We start from the raw sequence: 17,926 nt of genomic DNA on the forward strand, positions 1-17,926 counted from the left end.
GTTATTAGAAGCATTTGATGATGAATTTGTCTCTTTACTTCCTAAGATAAATTCTTAACGAGAGGAATTCCTGAAAGAGTATACGTACTTTTAGAAAACTTGGATACATATTGACAGATTGCCTAAGGATATTTTTTAATTGACATTCTGTCTCTGAAAATTATTCTCCATTCTTCTCTCTGTTTTTTTTAAGAGATAGGGTCTCACTCTGTTGCCCAGGCTGGAGTGCATTACTGTGATCATAGCTCACTACGGCCTCAGACTCCTGGTTTCAAGCAGTTTTCCTGCCTCAGCCTCCCAATAGCTAGGACTATTGGCATATTTTGACTTTTGTACACAGAGGGTCTTGTTATAGTCCCCAGCCTGGTCTCTAAACAATCTTCAGATCTTGGCCCCCTGATTTGATTGGATTACAGGTGTAAGATACCATGCCTGGCCTGTATTTTCTTCTTTCTAATTTATAACCCTTTTGATAAAGATGGAATTTTGATTTTTGTGGAGAGAAACACATATTGCATGTTCTCGTTTGGATAATTACTTTTTACCCCAGTGGTGAGTTACTTATTTATTTTAACCTAGATCATCAGTAATGTGCCAGCAGACAGCTTGATTCGTACAGAGCGCCCACCAAATAAGGAGATAGTTCGATACTTTATACGGCATAATGCATTACGAGCTGGTACTGGTGAAAATGCACCTTGGGTCGTAGAAGATGAATTGGTGAAGAAATATTCTCTGCCCAGCAAGTTCAGTGACTTTTTACTTGATCCATACAAGGTAAGGTCACTGTTAATTTTTGGACGGCAGGATAAAATATCATTATTTCTCTGGTGGCTCCAGTATATTTATAGCAGGTTTTGAATTCTAACATCAGATAATGAACTGAAAAATTTTCAGGTGTATCTGGTTTCATATGGGTTGTGATGAGAGGTTGGTAGGGGAGAGGCCATATTGAAATCTTCCCCAGTTCAATTTATTTTTTATTATGCTAGCATAATTTTAAAAAATCTGTATACGAGTGCTTTTGTGCCTCAGATCCTTTTTGAAATGAGATATGGTGTAAATACAAAAAGTATTTTGTTAATCAGTTACTAAAAATGAAAACTGATTTTGCATGTCATACAAGATGATCACATATATATTGACAGCCTTGAAAAGAACCTGGAGTGAGAAGCACTACGTGTGATAAGTTAGTGGAAAACCTAGCATTTTCCTCTTGAGGAGTAATTTTTTTTGTTTTTTTTTTGAAATGGAGTCTCACTCTGTCACTCAGGCTGGAGTGCAGTGGCACCATCTTGGCTCACTGCAACCTCCTTCTTCCAGGTTCAAGTGATTCTCATGTCTCAGCCTCCTGAGTAGCTGGGATTACAGGTACATGCCACAGCACCGACTAATTTTGTATTTTTAGTGGAGACGGGGTTTCTTCATGTTGGTCAGGCTGGTCTCAAACTCCTGATCTCAGGTGGTCTGCCCGCCTTGGCCACCTAAAAGTGTTGGGATTACAGGTGTGAGCCGCCACACCCGGCAGATTTTCTTATTCTAGACCAGCAAGATAAGTGGTGTCTTTTGTTATACTCTTTAAATTTTTATTTTATTTTATTTTTTATTTTTTTGAGACGGAGTCTCGCTCTGTCACCCAGGCTGGAGTGCCGTGGCATGATCTTGGCTCACTATGACCTCCACCACCCAGTTACAAGCAATTCTTCTGCCTCAGCCTCCTGAGTAGCTGGGACTAGAAGCACATGCTGCCATGCCCGGCTAATATTTTGTATTTTTAGTAGAGATCGGTTTTCACCATGTTGCCCAGGCTGGTCTCCAACTCCTGAACTCAGGTAATCCACCCGCCTTGGCCTTCCAAAATACTAGGATTATAGGCGTGAGCCACCATGCCTGGTCTAAAGTTTTATTATTTGCTTAAAAGGAAAAGTTTGGGAATTAGTTGACTTTTTCTACATCAGGACTAAATTTTCCATGGAATTACAGTTTTTTCTCAATGTTTGTTTTTGTTTACGGAGGAGAAATTTGAGTTCACTGTCATTTTGTTGCCACAGAGTTTGGAACCATGATTCAGCTTTCTGTGGTCTTTACATTACTATCTTAACTATATGAGAACTCTATAAAGCCATCTCTAATTGGGTTTTAGACTAATTCTTGGATTACTTGAGTCCTTAAATATTTTCCTCTTTTCTGATCTTATAACTATCTTTTATGTATTTTAGTTTAGTGATTCAAGTATGTGAATAATGTGAAACACTATTTTTATGGGTAAAATATTTTTTGAGTTTCCTAAGACATGAAAGCTGATCCACACTTATTTCTTACTTTAGAGACAAGGTATTGCTCTTTTGCCCAGGCTGGAGTGCAGTGAGACGGTCACAGTTCACTGCGGCCTGAAACTCCTGGGCTCAAGTGACTCTCCTCCCACTGTCTCACTAGTAGCTGGGGACTACAGACACGCACCACCACACCCAGCTGATGCGCAATTTTTGTAGGAGAGAGAGGCTAGAATTCTAGGAACTCATAACCTGAAAGGCAATTTCTGAAGAAATAAGCTACTCTCAAAATTTCTACCGAGGGCTTAAATTACTAATGTTATGAAATTTGGCTATCATTCGCGTTGAGACTAGGAAATGCTTAGACTAAAGTCTGAAAGAGGGCAGTGATTTTACTCAGAAAACTTAAGACTCATGTAAAATAGTAGTCTACAAAGTTTAAGGTGTATATTCAGGTTTATCATTTGTTTTCCCTACCTTAAATAATATTTTTTTATTTCCCACTACTATTGACATGTTACTGATTTGTTTTCTGTTTTTTTTTTTGCTTACAAGCTATGTTTTTTGTATTTATAAAATTAGGACTTTTGGCTTCTTAGCCAAGGTGAAACAGTAAATAACACAGATGATAGTAAGTAGAACCTAAAACATTGCTTTGGAGTCTTTGTCTATAAGAAATTTAAAATAATTTATTGAGGATGAAAGTTAATCACATAGGATCTGTCCATCCAAAGGCATGGCATATTTTCTCTCTGTATACTCTGGTTTTTGTAGAATATAGTATTCTATCAGGCACTGAATACATTTACTGTAAAGGGAGAGGAGGCATAAAGAGAGAGAGTTCTGAGCAATAGTTTTAGCAAAGGACCCATAGGAAGGGCTTACGTGGGAGAGAGGAAAATTATGTAAAGATAAAGGAATTTTGGATTGTTACCTGAGTACCTAATGTGATGATGATGAGGGTGCGTTTGTGGTTTTCCAGATTCTTTCTAGAATATAAATTACTTAAGAATAAGAACTATCCTGCTTATTTTATATCTTGCAATGTTTAGCATAGTATGTTGAGTATAATAGGTAACTGGCTATTCATTTCTTGAAGAAGTTCCATTTGTTGGAGAAAAATGCCACTGACATTTGGGTTTTAGGGGTAGCATAATTTTTGTAGGCCCAGTGATCTGGAGGAATGATTTACAAGGCAGTTGGGTGGTGACTGTCATCTGAGATGAAATCTGCAGCTCATTTTCCTCTAGTTATGATACACTGCAGCCCTATTTTGTTAGTCTCTCCTTCATGTTTGAGCTCTTATTTTAGACTGATAAATCCTAGTAGGGAAGCCTTTGAATTAGAGACTTGAGAGGAAAATAACACTTTAAGGCATTTGGAATCCTGCGCGAGTTTACTCTTTTTCTTAATACATTTTAGTGTTTTATTTGAATAATTTTATACAGAAGAGTTGACAAAACACTACCGAATTTCCATGTACTCTTTAATTAGGTTTCCTTAGATGTTAACGTTTATCATATTTGTTTATTGTTCTCTCTCTCTCTCTTTTTTTTTTTTTTTTTGAGGTAGGCCTTACGCTGTCTCCCAGGTTAGAGTGCAGAGGAATGATCATAGTTCACTGTAGCCTGGAACTTCTGGGTTCAAGCAGTCCTCCCACCTCATGCTTCTGACTAGCTGGGATTATAGGTGCTCACCACCATGCCCAGCTAATTTTTGTGCTTTTTATTTTTTGTAAAGATGGAGTCTCACCCTTGCCCATCTCGTCTTGAACTCCTGGTTGGTCTCATGTGATCCTCCTGCCTCAGCCTCCCAAAATTTTGGGATTATAGGTATGAGCCACTGCATCTGGCCTCATCTCTCTGTACACACACGAATTATTTTTTCCTGAGCCAAGTAATTTTTCAGACTAGATGCCGTTTTACAAAATACTGGAATATGAATTTCTTCAAAACATTGATATTTGCTAGTTCACATCTGTAATTCTAGCACTTTGGGAGGCTGAGGTGGGAGGATTGCTTGAGGTCAGGAGTTCAAGGACCTTCCTGGGCAGCATAACGAGACTCCATCTCTACAAAACAAAACAAAAAAATCCAGGATATTTTCCAACATAACTATAGTACAGTTGTCAAAATCAGGAAGTTAACATGGAAATTATGCTACAATCTATAGTTTTTACTCACATTTTTCCAATTCTTCTGTAATCGTTTAACTAAAAAACAATTTCGTTTTGCTTTAATAGGATTCATTGTGCTACCATGTGTCACATATGTTACATTTACTTGTCTCTTTGGTCTCTTCTAATCTGGGACAGACCCTCAGCTTTTCTTTGTCTTTCAAAACTTTGGCATTTTAAAATAATAGAAGCCAGTTATTTTGTAGAATGCTCTTCGATTTTGTTTTATTTCTCTTTGATTACATTCAAGTCGTGAATATTTGGATATAAGAATTGTATTCTTCTCCGTGCATCATATAAGAAGGCAATGACATAATTTTGTCTGTCACTCATAGTATTTTTTTTTGGAGACAGGATGTTGCTCTGCCCAGGCTGGAGGTGCAGTGGTACAATCATAGCTCACTGCAGTCTTGACCTCTGGGCTGAAGTGATACTCCCACCTTGGCCTCCTTAGTAGCTGAAACCACAGGCATGCACCACGAAGCCCAGCTAATTTTTATTTTTAATGTGTTGTAGAGATAGGGTCTTGCTATGTTACCCAGGCTGGTCTCAAACTCCTGGGCTCAAGCCATCCTTCCCTCTTGACTTCCCGAAGTGTTGGGATTACAGGCATGAGCCATCATGCCCAGCTGATTTTTCTTTAAATAAAGTCTCTCTCTTAAAGTTTGTTTGTTGTTTATGGCCGGGTGTAGTGGCTCATGCTTGTAATTTTAGCACTTTGGAAGGCTGAGGTGGGAGGATTGCTTGAGCCCATGAGTTTGAGACCAGTCTGGAAAACATGACGAGATCCTGTTTCTACACATACAAAACATTAGCTGGGTGTAGTAGAATGTGCCTGTAGTCTAGGCTACTTGGAAGACTGAGGCAGGGTAATCCCTTGAGCCCAGGATGTCAAGGTTACAGTGAGCTGTGATCACTTCACTGCACTCTAAGCTGTGTGACAGAGTGAGACCCTGTTTGGAAGGGGGGAAAAAAGTTTGTTTATGAGTTAGGGATTAGAACAGAAGTACTTTAAAAGGTAAATTATATTGTTGAAGGAGTGGTTTGCTAGAAGAAAAAAGAATGAAAAATCATGAAAGGCATATTAATATCGTTTTGAAAACACTTTAAATATATTTTCTAGTAACAAATTTTGCAAATTTGCTAATAAAGGCATATGGAAATTGAGACAAGCCCATTATTTAAGTGTTGTCCTCAAACTTCTAACATGTTGCCCTGGGTGAATGAGAACAGTGAGATAAGAGTCAGAATATAGATTACCAATGTTTGCTAATTTAGGGTTTTGCTGCCTAGATTATATTGCTTATTATTAAGTTATATTCATCATCTGAATGAGCTTTTTCAAGAAACAGGAGTTGCAGACAGATATTGTGGTGTGTTTCAAGTGACAGGAACAAACGTAAAATTGTGTACACTCTCTTTGCCTTTCAACCTTCCATGTTGCCAAGATAGTCATAAATTTTTTTTCGATTTAGCAATTAGAAAGGGCCTTCGCCAAAAATTATACTACTAGTAATCCGGGTGTCCTTTCTTCTCCCTCCCCATCTGCTAGTCTGGTAGATTAGCTGTGCTGAATTGGGGATAGGGAGCGCTGTTAGCCTATAAGTGGTTTTATACTTTTTCAGATCCCCCTGAGTCCAGCCACGCCGGCTCCCATTTGGCTGTGACTGCCCAGCATGCCCCATGCTGAGATGATCCAGTTACTGAAGGACTGCTCATGCCGGGAGCCGGCCTATTGGGAGGGGGTTGGGTGAGTTCATTTCTTTCATTTTTAAGAAAAACAAACAAACATGGTGTGGCTTGGACAAAAACACATCTTAAGAATAAAAATGGGTTGCTAGACCCTCATGGCTAAGCCATCCCACCTCTTTCTTATGTCATTTCTTCATACTATATGCTTCTAAGTAGAAGTTTAAAGAACCCTATGCAAAATGTGAGCGATTTTCTTTTAAAACAGAACTATACAGTAAATAAAGAAGTGTCCTAATAACTGTAACAGACCCTATTAAAACATACCTATTTAAAATGCTAAAAATGAAACTTAGTCACCTTTTTATTGATAAATTTCATTTTAGGATAACTTTATATAATCTGTTGTTCTGAGCATTAGGAAAAATGTCAGTCTGTATGTCTAGACTCTGAAGATTTTCCAAGGCTGGCTGAAGAAGATTGTTAACTTTTTGGGGCATACATTTTTTCTTATTTCCTGCCAGGGTAATAATGGGTCTTGCTCTATAATTTGTAGGATGGCCTCTGACGTACTGTCTTTGGAATACTGATAGTATTAACTGTCCATGAGGAGAATGGAGTCTTAATTAAGTTATCTTGGCTTATTCTTCCTAGCATTTTGAAATTGAGTTCTGGGAAACTAGAATGAGGAAATTCTGCATCTAGGGAAAGTATTCCTGGAGTCATGGATAGAGTTTATATGTTGTAAAGCTATAAAACCTCTTTGTCAGCCCACTCTAAGGATGATTATTGGGGATTGGGGAACAACACATTCCAGATTTAATCAGGCAACAAAAAGTCCAGCAGAGAAACAATAACCTGCAGTTGCCTGGAACTCTTCAAAGGCCAATTGGCCTTTAAAGTTAGAGAGCTTAGCTAAAAGAGGGATTTGTTAAGTATATCCTACTCAGTGCAGGCCATATTTTTTTCCTCTTTGTGTTGCCATGGTTCTCTGGACTCATTTCTTGTTACATCTTTTAATGTTTTAATCTTAAGTGGGGCCTGGCTGGTGGCTCATGCCTGTAATCCCAGCACTTTGGGAGGCCAAGGTGGGCGGATCACCTGAGGTCAGGAGACCAGCCTGACCAACGTGGTGAAACCCTGTCTCTACTAAAAATACAAAAGTTAGCCAGGTGTGGTGGCACATGCCTGTAATCCCAGCTACTCGGAAGGCTGAGGCAGGAGAATCACTTGAGCCTGTGAAGATGTTGCAGTGAGCCAAGATTGCAAGATTGTGCTACTGAACTCCAGACTGGGAGACAGAGTGAGACGACTCCTCAAAAAAAAAAAAAAAATCTTAATTGGCATTATAGTATACATCTTATTTAATTTTACTAAACCTGTTTGCTTTTCTCCTAACAAGAGCATAGGTGTTTTACTGTGTGATCTCTGGGATTTCTCTCACCTTAGCCATTTCCCAGTACTCTCTTTTAAGGGGCTCGTAATTCAGTATTCAGTAGTCCTTAGCTGTTTTCTTGACCGTAGTCTCCTGTTTTCTTGACTGTAGTCTCATCTCAAACTAGCCTGACTTACTTGTTGTCATTAGACTACTTCTTTACATGTTGCTCTTTCCTGATTAGTCCCTTCTACTCAAAAACTGGATGTTCATCAAATCTGTGAGTGGCATTGATATGCTTAGCTGCTTTTGGTAATAAAAATCAAGTATTCTAGGGTTTATCTTGTCTTTTCCCTAATCACTTGAAGCAAAAGTTTTCCTCTGAAATTGGCTGTATTTTGGATTGCTTGGTTATTTCATTTAGTTTGCATCTTAGCTATCAGGCTGTTTTCTTTGTAATTACCTTTTTTTAAAGCATTCCACTCATAGAGTTTGGTCTTTTCTTTTTTTTAATACACATTTAAAAAGAGAAGCAGTGATATCATGACAGATGGACTAGACTGTAACCTATTAACTGATTGTGTATGGTGGAGATGCAGCATGGGAGGTTTGAGGACACGAGATGTGTATCTGGGAAAGTGGGAACATGAGTGGACTAAGGGAATATGCTGTGTTTGCTGCGTGAGGTGGAGGACCTGTTTGAGGTGCCTGGCAATGAATTTGAAGTGAGACCACTCATTTTTTTTGTATCTTTTATTTTAGCCATGTTTAAGCTGAACATATGCAGACCAGGAATACATAGAGTGAGTTAATCCAGGGTTATGGTTTTTCCAAGTAGATATAATAGAATAAAAGAGACAAGGCCAGGCAGGGTGGCTCACGCCTATAATCCCAACACTTTGGGAGCCGAGGTGGGCAGATCGCTAGGTCAGGAGATTGAGACCATCTGGCTAACATGGTGAAACTAAACAAAACGTTAGCTGGGCGTGTTGGTACACCCTGTAGTCCCAGCTACTCGGGAGGCTGAGGCAGGGGAATCACTTGAACTCAGGAGGCGGAGGTTGCAGTGAGCCGAGATCATGCCACTGCACTCCAGCCTGGCGACAGAGCCAGACTCTGTCTCCCCCACCAAAAAAGAAAGAGAGACAAGGAAACTATAAGTTTATATGAGATTGATTATCATGGTTGACTAAAATTTAATCTGGGTAAAGCAAGACAAGGGGGTTAGGGTGGTGAAAATGTGATATTTTAATGGATTTAACGTCCTGGTGAGATTGAAAGATTGTAGAGTTGTGGGTCTAGAGGGAGTGGATTTGGAAGATAAGAGGGTATGTTCAAAGAGAGAATGATGTGAAATTAATCATGGAAATGACTTTTTTTTGTTTTGTTTTGAGATGGAGGTATTGCTTTGTCCCTCAGGCCGTAGTACAGTAGTGTGATCTCAGCTCACTGCAACTTCCCTCTGGCTTCAAGCGATCTCGTCCCTCAGCCTCCTGAGTAGCTGGGATTACAGGCATGCGCCCCCACACCTGGCTTTTTTGTTTTTGAGATGGAGTTTTGCTCTTGTTGCTCAGCTTGGAGTACAATGGCACAATCTCGGCTCACTGCAACCTCTGCCACCTGGGTTCAAGTGATTCTCCTGCCTCAGCCTCCCAAGTAGCTAGGATTACAGGCATGCACCACTACAGCAGGCTAATTTTGTATTTTTAGTAGAGACAGGGTTTCTCCATGTTGGTCAGGCTGGTCTCGAACTCTCAACCTCAGGTGATCTACCCACCTCAGCCTCCCAAAGTGCTAGGATTATAGGTGTGAGCCACCATACCCGGCCATGCCTGGCTATATTTGTATTTTTATTAGAGATGGAGTTTCACCATGTTGGTCAAGCTGGTCTCCCAACTGCTGACCTCAAGTGATCCGCCTGCCTCGGCCTCCCAAAATGCTGGGATTACAGACATAAGCCACTGCGCCCAGCTAGAACGAGTTTTCAGAAGCCTGGGGTGAGGACAAAGGGGAGTTTGAGATACCAAGAGGCCCAGATCAGGAGGCATCTTTTTCTGTGAGCAGTGTTCATGTTGTTGTTACACTCACTGATGCTTCTATAAGAAAATATGCCTCAGAATTTAGACAAAAGTACTTAAAATGGTATCATTTCTACTTAAAAGCATAGAATGCCCTGCATAAGAACAAATAGTGAAAGGATGAAAATTAGTCTTGTTTCAGGAACAAGTGCTTTTTAAGCTTTTCAGATCTTGCCAGTTTGTAGATCAGACATCCTTAATCTGGGATCCATGGATGGATTCTCTGAAACTGTATGCATAGTTTTTGTCTACTATTTCTGGTGGAGGGGTTCACAGATTTTGTTAAAATATTTAAGAACCATTAATATATATAAACAAAGAACTAGTTACATAGCAAAAATGTCTAGTATTAAGTCTGGATATCAAGGGAATTTTGTGTTGACATGGCAGAAACATTAGCTACCATTCATTTCTTTGTTTTTTCAGGGACACAGTTTCTGTGAAGATATAAGACTATGTAGCTTTACCTGAATAGCTGGGGAAGAGAGCCTTTAAGATACTTAAATGTTGCTTCTTTAAGTTAGTTTTAGTTTTTAAAATTAATTTTGCTCCTATTCTTAAATTCTAGTATATGACTCTCAACCCTTCTACTAAGAGGAAGAATACTGGATCCCCAGACAGGAAGCCCTCAAAGAAATCCAAGACAGACAACTCTTCTCTGAGTTCACCACTAAACCCTAAGTTATGGTGTCATGTACACTTGAAAAAGTCATTGAGTGGCTCGCCACTCAAAGTGAAGAACTCAAAGAATTCCAGATCTCCTGAAGACCATCTAGAAGAAGTGATGAAGATGATGTCACCCAATAAGCTGCATGCTAACTTTCACATTCCTAAAAAAGGCCCACCTGCCAAGAAACCAGGGAAGCACAGTGACAAGCCTTTGAAAGCAAAGGGCAGAAGCAAAGGCATCCTGAATGGACAGAAATCCACAGGGAATTCCAAATCTCCCAAAAAGGGACTGAAGACTCCTAAAACCAAAATGAAGCAGATGACTTTGTTGGATATGGCCAAAGGCACGCAAAAGATGACACGAGCCCCACGGAATTCTGGGGGTACACCTAGGTCCTCTAGTAAACCTCATAAACATCTGCCCCCTGCAGCCCTACACCTAATTGCCTACTACAAAGAAAACAAAGACAGGGAGGACAAGAGGAGCGCCCTGTCCTGTGTTATCTCCAAAACAGCTCGTCTTCTCTCTAGTGAAGATAGAGCTCGTCTCCCAGAAGAATTGCGAAGTCTTGTTCAAAAACGATATGAACTTCTAGAGCACAAAAAGAGGTGGGCTTCTATGTCTGAAGAGCAACGGAAAGAATATTTAAAAAAGAAACGGGAGGAGCTGAAAAAGAAGTTGAAGGAAAAAGCCAAAGAACGAAGAGAGAAAGAAATGCTTGAGAGATTAGAAAAACAGAAGCGATATGAGGACCAAGAGTTAACTGGCAAAAACCTTCCAGCATTCAGATTGGTGGATACCCCTGAAGGACTGCCCAACACGCTGTTTGGGGATGTGGCCATGGTGGTGGAGTTCTTGAGCTGTTATTCTGGGCTACTCTTACCAGATGCTCAGTATCCTATTACTGCTGTGTCCCTTATGGAAGCCTTGAGTGCAGATAAGGGTGGCTTCCTATATCTTAATAGGGTGTTGGTCATCCTCTTACAGACCCTACTACAAGATGAGATAGCAGAAGACTATGGTGAATTGGGAATGAAGCTGTCAGAAATCCCTTTGACTCTGCATTCTGTTTCAGAGCTGGTGAGGCTCTGCTTGCGTAGATCTGATGTTCAGGAGGAAAGTGAGGGCTCAGACACGGATGACAATAAAGATTCAGCTGCATTTGAGGATAATGAGGTACAAGATGAGTTCCTAGAAAAGCTGGAGACCTCTGAATTTTTTGAGCTGACGTCAGAAGAGAAGCTACAGATCTTGACAGCACTGTGCCACCGGATCCTCATGACATACTCGGTGCAAGACCACATGGAGACCAGACAGCAGATGTCTGCAGAGTTGTGGAAGGAGCGGCTTGCTGTGTTGAAGGAAGAAAATGATAAGAAGAGAGCAGAGAAACAGAAACGGAAAGAAATGGAAGCCAAAAATAAAGAAAATGGAAAAGTGGAGAATGGGTTAGGCAAAACTGATAGGAAAAAAGAAATTGTGAAGTTTGAGCCCCAAGTAGATACAGAAGCTGAAGACATGATTAGTGCTGTGAAGAGCAGAAGATTGCTTGCCATTCAAGCTAAGAAGGAACGGGAAATCCAGGAAAGAGAAATGAAAGGTAAAATTTCATGCCGAGAGAAAAGGGGAAGCTCTGTAGAAGATGGTAAAAGAAAGGAAATTACTGAGGTAACGGTGGGGTCTGTTTGCTTGCTTACTTCTGTATGTAATAACCCAGCACCTATTGGTATGTATTTTATTTTTTCTTTGTTCTGTTGATAATTTCATAGTTTAGCTGGAGTGCTCAGCTGGCATTCTGATTAGTTAATAAGTTAATGTGATATTAGCATCTTTTCTGGGTTTGATAAAAGACCAAATCCACAAATAGACATAGTGGAAACAACAAAGAACTTGGGAATGGACTGAGCTGGGTTCAGGTCCTAGCTCTGACTTAGCTGTGCAGTGTTCCTTTGGGCTGGATAAGTAACCAGATCCTAGCTCTGACTTAGCTGTGCAGTGTTCCTTTGGGCTGGATAAGTAACCAGATCGTAGCTCTGACTTAGCTGTGCAGTGTTCCTTTGGGCTGGATGAGTAACCAGATCCTAGCTCTGACTTAGCTGTGCAGTGTTCCTTTGGGCTGGATGAGTAACCAGATCCTAGCTCTGACTTAGCTGTGCAGTGTTCCTTTGGGCTGGATAAGTAACCAGATCCTAGCTCTGACTTAGCTGTGCCGTGTTCCTTGAAGGGGATAAGTAACCAGATCGTAGCTCTGACTTAGCTGTGCAGTGTTCCTTTGGGCTGGATAAGTAACCAGATCCTAGCTCTGACTTAGCTGTACAGTGTTCCTTTGGGCTGGATAAGTAACCAGATCGTAGCTCTGACTTAGTTGTGCAGTGTTCCTTTGGGCTGAATAAGTAACCAGATCCTAGCTCTGACTTAGCTGTACAGTGTTCCTTTGGGCTGGTTACTTATCCATGCCTCACTTGCCTCATATGCTTGCTAAGATTGCCCTAAAATTGACAAGATATTTGAAGCCCCTAGCACAGTCACCAACTCTGATAAGTAATCTGTCCTTTAATATTTAAGAACTTGAAAATTTTGGTCTTTGATGGCACCATCAAATCTGAACTTTTAAAAAGCAGCTTTATTAAAAAATAATTGACATACAGTATAATTAATTCACTTAATGTGTATAATTTAGTGTTTTCAGTAGAATCGCAGATAAGGTACAACCATTGCCACAGCCAGTTTTGTAACATTTTTATCATCTCAGAAACCACCTACCCTTGAACTGTCATTACCCCATTTGCCCATCCTCCCCAGCCCTGAGCAACCACCAGTCTACTTTGTCTCTATAGATTTGTTATTCTAGACTTTTTCTGTACGTGGAATTGTATCATAAATAGGTAGTCTTTTGTGACTTTCACTTAGCATAATGTTTTACATACTACAGCATGAATGAATCTTGAACACATTATGCCAAGTGAAGGAAGCCAGTCACAAATAGACCACCTCTATTTAGTTCCAAAACATTTTTTTGTATTTTGAGATGGAGTCTCATTCTGTCGCTCAGGCTGGAGTGCAATGGCGTGATCTTGGCTCACTGCAACCTCCGCATCTCGGGTTCAAGCAATTCTCCTGCCTCAGCCTCCCAAGTAGCTGAGCTTTCAGGTGCATGCCATCATGCCTGGCCAATTTTTATGTTTTTATGGAGATGAGATTTCGCCATGTTGGCCAGGCTGGTCTTGAAGTCCTGACCACAGGTGATCTGCCCGCCTCAACCTCTCAAAGAGCTAGGATTACAGGCGTGAGCCACCGCACCCAGCCAGCCATGGCGCCCGGCCCAAAAACATTTTTAAAAGAAAACCCAAAAGATATATCATGTTGTGTTTATCATTCATCACTTGATAAACATTTAGACTGTTTTCATCTTTTGGCTCTTAAGAATAATGCTGCCATAAACATTTGTGTATGAGTTTTTGTGTTGTCATATACTTTCATTTCTCTTGAGTAAATACCTAGGAATGGGATTGTTGGGTCATATGGTTATGTTTAACCATTTGAGAAACTGCCAGACGGTTTTCCAAAGTGGCTGCACAATTTTACATGCCCACCAGCAGTGAATTAAAGGTTCTGACTTTTTGATGATAGTCATCCTAGTGGGTGTGAAATGGTATCCCATTGTGGTTTTGATTTGCATTTCCTTGATGGCTAATGATGTTGAGCATCTTATCATGTGTCTCCTCCCCATCTGTGTATCTTTGGAGAAATACTAATTCACTTCATTTGCCCATTATTAAATTGAGTTGTCTTTTTATTCAGTCGTACAAGTTCTTTATATATTCTAGATACAATTCCCTGTTAGATACCCAGTCTACAGATAATTTTCGTCTATTTCGTGTGTTGTCCTTTCACTTTTTTTTTGGGAGACGGAGTTTTGCTTTTTTGTGCCCAGGCTGGAGTGCAGTGGTGTGATATCTGCTCACTGCAACCTCTACCTTCCGGGTTCAAGTGATTCTGTTGCCTCAGCCTCCAGAGTAGCTGAGATTACAGGCACTCGCCACCACGCCTGGCTAATTTTGTATTTTTAGTAGAAATGCGGTTTCACCATGTTGGCCAGGCTGGTCTCGAGCTCCTGACCTCAGGTGATCCGCCCGCCTTCCAAAGTGCTGGGATTACACCCATGAGTCACCACGCCCAGCCTGTCCTTTCACTTTTTTACTAATATCATTTGAAGCACAAACATTTTTTAAATTTGATGAGGTTCATTTTATCTATTTATTCTTCTATTGCTCATAGATTTAGTGTTAGGTTTAAGGATCTATTGCCAAATCCAAGGTCATGAAGATTTACTCCTATTTTCTTCGGAATGTCTTACAGTTTTAGCTCTTAAATTTAGGTCTTTTATTTTCAGCTAATTTTTATAGTGTAAGGTAAAAGTCCAGCTTTATTTTTTTTGCATGCGGCTATCCAGTTGTCCCAGTGTCATTTTTTTGAAATAGCCTTGACACATTTGTCAAAAATCATATGACTCTAGGATATGTTAGCTTATTTTTGGACTCTGAATTCTATTTCATCTGTCTGTCTGTCTTTATGTTAATGCCACACTGTCTTGATGACTTTGCTTTGTAATGAGTTTCAGAATAGGGAAGTGTGAGTCTTCCAGCTTGTTCTTTTTCAACATTTACTTTTTAAATTTTATTTTCTTTTGAGACAAGGTCTCATTCTGTCACCGAGGCTGGAGTACAGCAGTTTGGTCTCAGCTCACTGCAGCCTTGACGTCTTGGGCTCAAGTGATCCTTCTATTTCAGCCTCCTGAGCAGCTGGGACTACAGGCTTGTGCTACCATGCCTGGCTAATCTTTTTATTATTTGTAGAGGCTGGTATTGAACCCCGAAACACAAGCGATCTTCCAGCTTCAGCCTTCTAATATGTGGGATTACAGGCCTGAGCCACCACAACCGGCTTGAATAGTTCTTTCATTAGGAAATGTATGTTTCTTTTAAAACAGATTTTAGTTTACACTGCTTAAGGCCATCGAAATATTTTCACATATATATATATATACTGTGCCCGAGTATACATATATAATGTATACATTTTATCTATTTATTTATTTAGATGCAGAGTGTTGCTCTGTCACCCAAGCTGGAGTACAGTGGTGCAATCTTGGCTCACTGCAACCTCTGCCTCCCAGGTTCAAGCTATTCTTGTGCCTCAGCCTCCTGAGTAGCTGGGATAACAAATGTCTTCTACCATGCCTGGCTAATTTTTGTATTTTTGGTAGAGATGGTGATTCACCATGTTGGCTAGACTGGTCTCATACTCTGACCTCAAGTGATCTGCCTGCCTCAGTTTACCAATGTGCTGGGATTAAAGGCGTGAGCCACTGTCTCTGGCCATTGTACTTACCATTTTAAAGACCTATGAAGAGACCAAGTACAGTGGCTCATGCCTATGATCCATAGCACTTTGGGGAGCCAAGTGGGCAGATTACCAGGTCAGGAGTTCGAGACCAGTGTGGCCAACATAGTGAAACCCAGTCTCTACTAAAGATACAAAAAATTAGCTGGGCTTGGTGGTGCGCTTCTGTAATCTCAGGTACTCGGGAGGCTGAGGCAGGAGGATCCCTTGAATCAGGGAGGCGGAGGTTGCAGTGAGCCGAGATTGCACCATTGCACTCCAGCCTGGGTGATGGTGAGACTCTGTCCCAAAAAAAACCAGACTTATGAAGAAACTATAACTGTGGCCGGGAGTGGTGGCTCACACCTGTAATCCCAGCACTTTGGGAGGCCGAGGTGGGCGGATCACCTCAGGTCAGGAGTTCGAGACCAAGCAGGAGGATCGCTTGAGCCCAGATGTTTGAGACCAGCTTGGGCAAACAGAGTAAGACCCTGTCTTTAAAAAAAATAAGAAACAATTTTTAAAAATGGTGACATTGTAAATAGCATTGCTCTGTACCCTGTGGTATCAGGGTTTGTGACAATTATGGAAAAACAAGACAAAATTAGTGGGCTGCTTTGGTAGTTGAGGGAAATTTCTACTGAATAGAATAAACCTAATTAATGAATGATCAGAAATAAATTAGCATTTTTATCATTAACAGTAACTTGCTGAATAATTAGAAAAATAGATGTTCAATGTAAAATAATTATTATCCCCAAATACTCACCTGCCATTGTTTTTCAGGGTTTTTTCCTTGTCATCAGGGCTGTTAAGCCAAATTATGGTCAGATTCCTCAGGATTGAAGTATATTTTATTTTGAAATAGTTACTTTACTAGTTTTATTTATCGTGATCTTTTTGAGGACCTGTAGGTGCACCTACCAAAAGATGTTTCAGTTAGTCCTGTTTATGAACTATTAACTGTTTCTTCAGGATTGTTTAAAATACATTAAGTGATATTTTGGCTAGGTATGGTGGCTCACATCTCTAATCCCAGCACTTTGGGAGGCCGAGATGGGTGGATTAGTTGGGGTCAGTTTGAGACCAGCCTGGATAACATGGGGAAACACCATCTCTACTGAAAATGCAAAAATTAGCTGGACGTGGTGGTGTGTGCCTGTAATCCAGCTATTCAGGAGGCTGAGGCAGGAGAATTGCTTGAACCTGGGAGGCAGAGGTTGCAGTGCGCTGAGATTGCCCCACTACACTCCAGCCGGCAAGACTGTCTCAAAAAACAAAAACAAAAAGAAAGCGATATTTTGGAGCTAAAAGATTTTATTTTAGCTCCAAAATTCAAGGAGTGCAGGAGGACTAGGTAGAAGTTTCTGCCTTACATGTCATTTCTTTTTTTTTTCTTTTTGTGAGACAGAATGTCCCTCTGTCACCAGGCTGGAGTGCAGTGGCGCAACTTCGGCTCACTTCATCTTCTGCCTCCCAGGTTCAAGCGATTCTCCTGCTTTAGCCTCCTGAGTAGCTGGGGTTACAGGCATGCATCACTACGTCCGGCTAATGTTTGTATTTTAGTAGAGTCAGGGTTTCACCATATTGGCCAGGATGGTCTCCATCTCTTGATCTCATGATCTGCCCCCATTGGCCTCCCAAAGTGCTGGGGTTACAGGAGTGAGCCACCATGCCTGGACACATATCATTTCTTATAACAGATTAGAATTAGGGAAAGGAAATTAAGATTTGATAACTACTATACGCTAGGCACTTTTTACTCCATATTTAATTTGAAAGAGTGGGAATTACTAGGAAAAGATCTGATTGAGTCTTTTTATCTTTAACAGTGAAACTGGAGCGCCAAGCTGAAGAAGAACGAATACGGAAGCACAAAGCAGCTGCTGAGAAAGCTTTCCAGGAAGGAATTGCCAAGGCCAAACTAGTCATGCGTAGGACTCCTATTGGTACAGATCGAAACCATAATAGGTCAGTTCCTAAACCAAATTTTTGTTTTCTTGTAGGACTATTTTCATTGCTATTAGTTACGAAAATTACCTAAAGTACAAGAAATAGACAAGCTTCTCTCTTCAGTTTTCCAATTGTGTTTGGAAACAGAATTGTTGATGGTTGTTGAATATTAACTGTGCCAAATGCTAGAGTTGCAAAGTTAAGTGAGAATGTTCCTGCCCTTGAAGATACCACAAGTAGGAAGCTTACATGATGGTGACAGGTGAAGTGTAATCCAAATACAAGTCTTTCAAAATGGCAGTAGGTTTTAAATGCATACATTTTGTGAAA

General features: G+C 40.5%; 1 protein-coding gene across 1 annotated transcript in view; it reads left to right on the plus strand.

Moving 5' to 3' along the window:
- Positions 1-17,926, plus strand: part of BAZ1B (bromodomain adjacent to zinc finger domain 1B) — a 79,567-nt gene that overhangs the window by 32,767 nt on the left and 28,874 nt on the right. Inside the window, exons 6-8 of the mRNA XM_064375670.1 lie at positions 580-777; positions 10,160-11,861; positions 17,476-17,614. Of these exons, the coding sequence (XP_064231740.1) occupies positions 580-777; positions 10,160-11,861; positions 17,476-17,614 (2,039 nt within the window). The remainder of the gene's footprint in view (positions 1-579; positions 778-10,159; positions 11,862-17,475; positions 17,615-17,926) is intronic.

Source organism: Aotus nancymaae, unplaced genomic scaffold (genome assembly GCF_030222135.1).
Source record: "Aotus nancymaae isolate 86718 unplaced genomic scaffold, 86718_ANA_hifiasm-v0.15.2.pri h1tg000012l, whole genome shotgun sequence".
Taxonomy (NCBI): Eukaryota; Metazoa; Chordata; class Mammalia; order Primates; family Aotidae; genus Aotus; species Aotus nancymaae.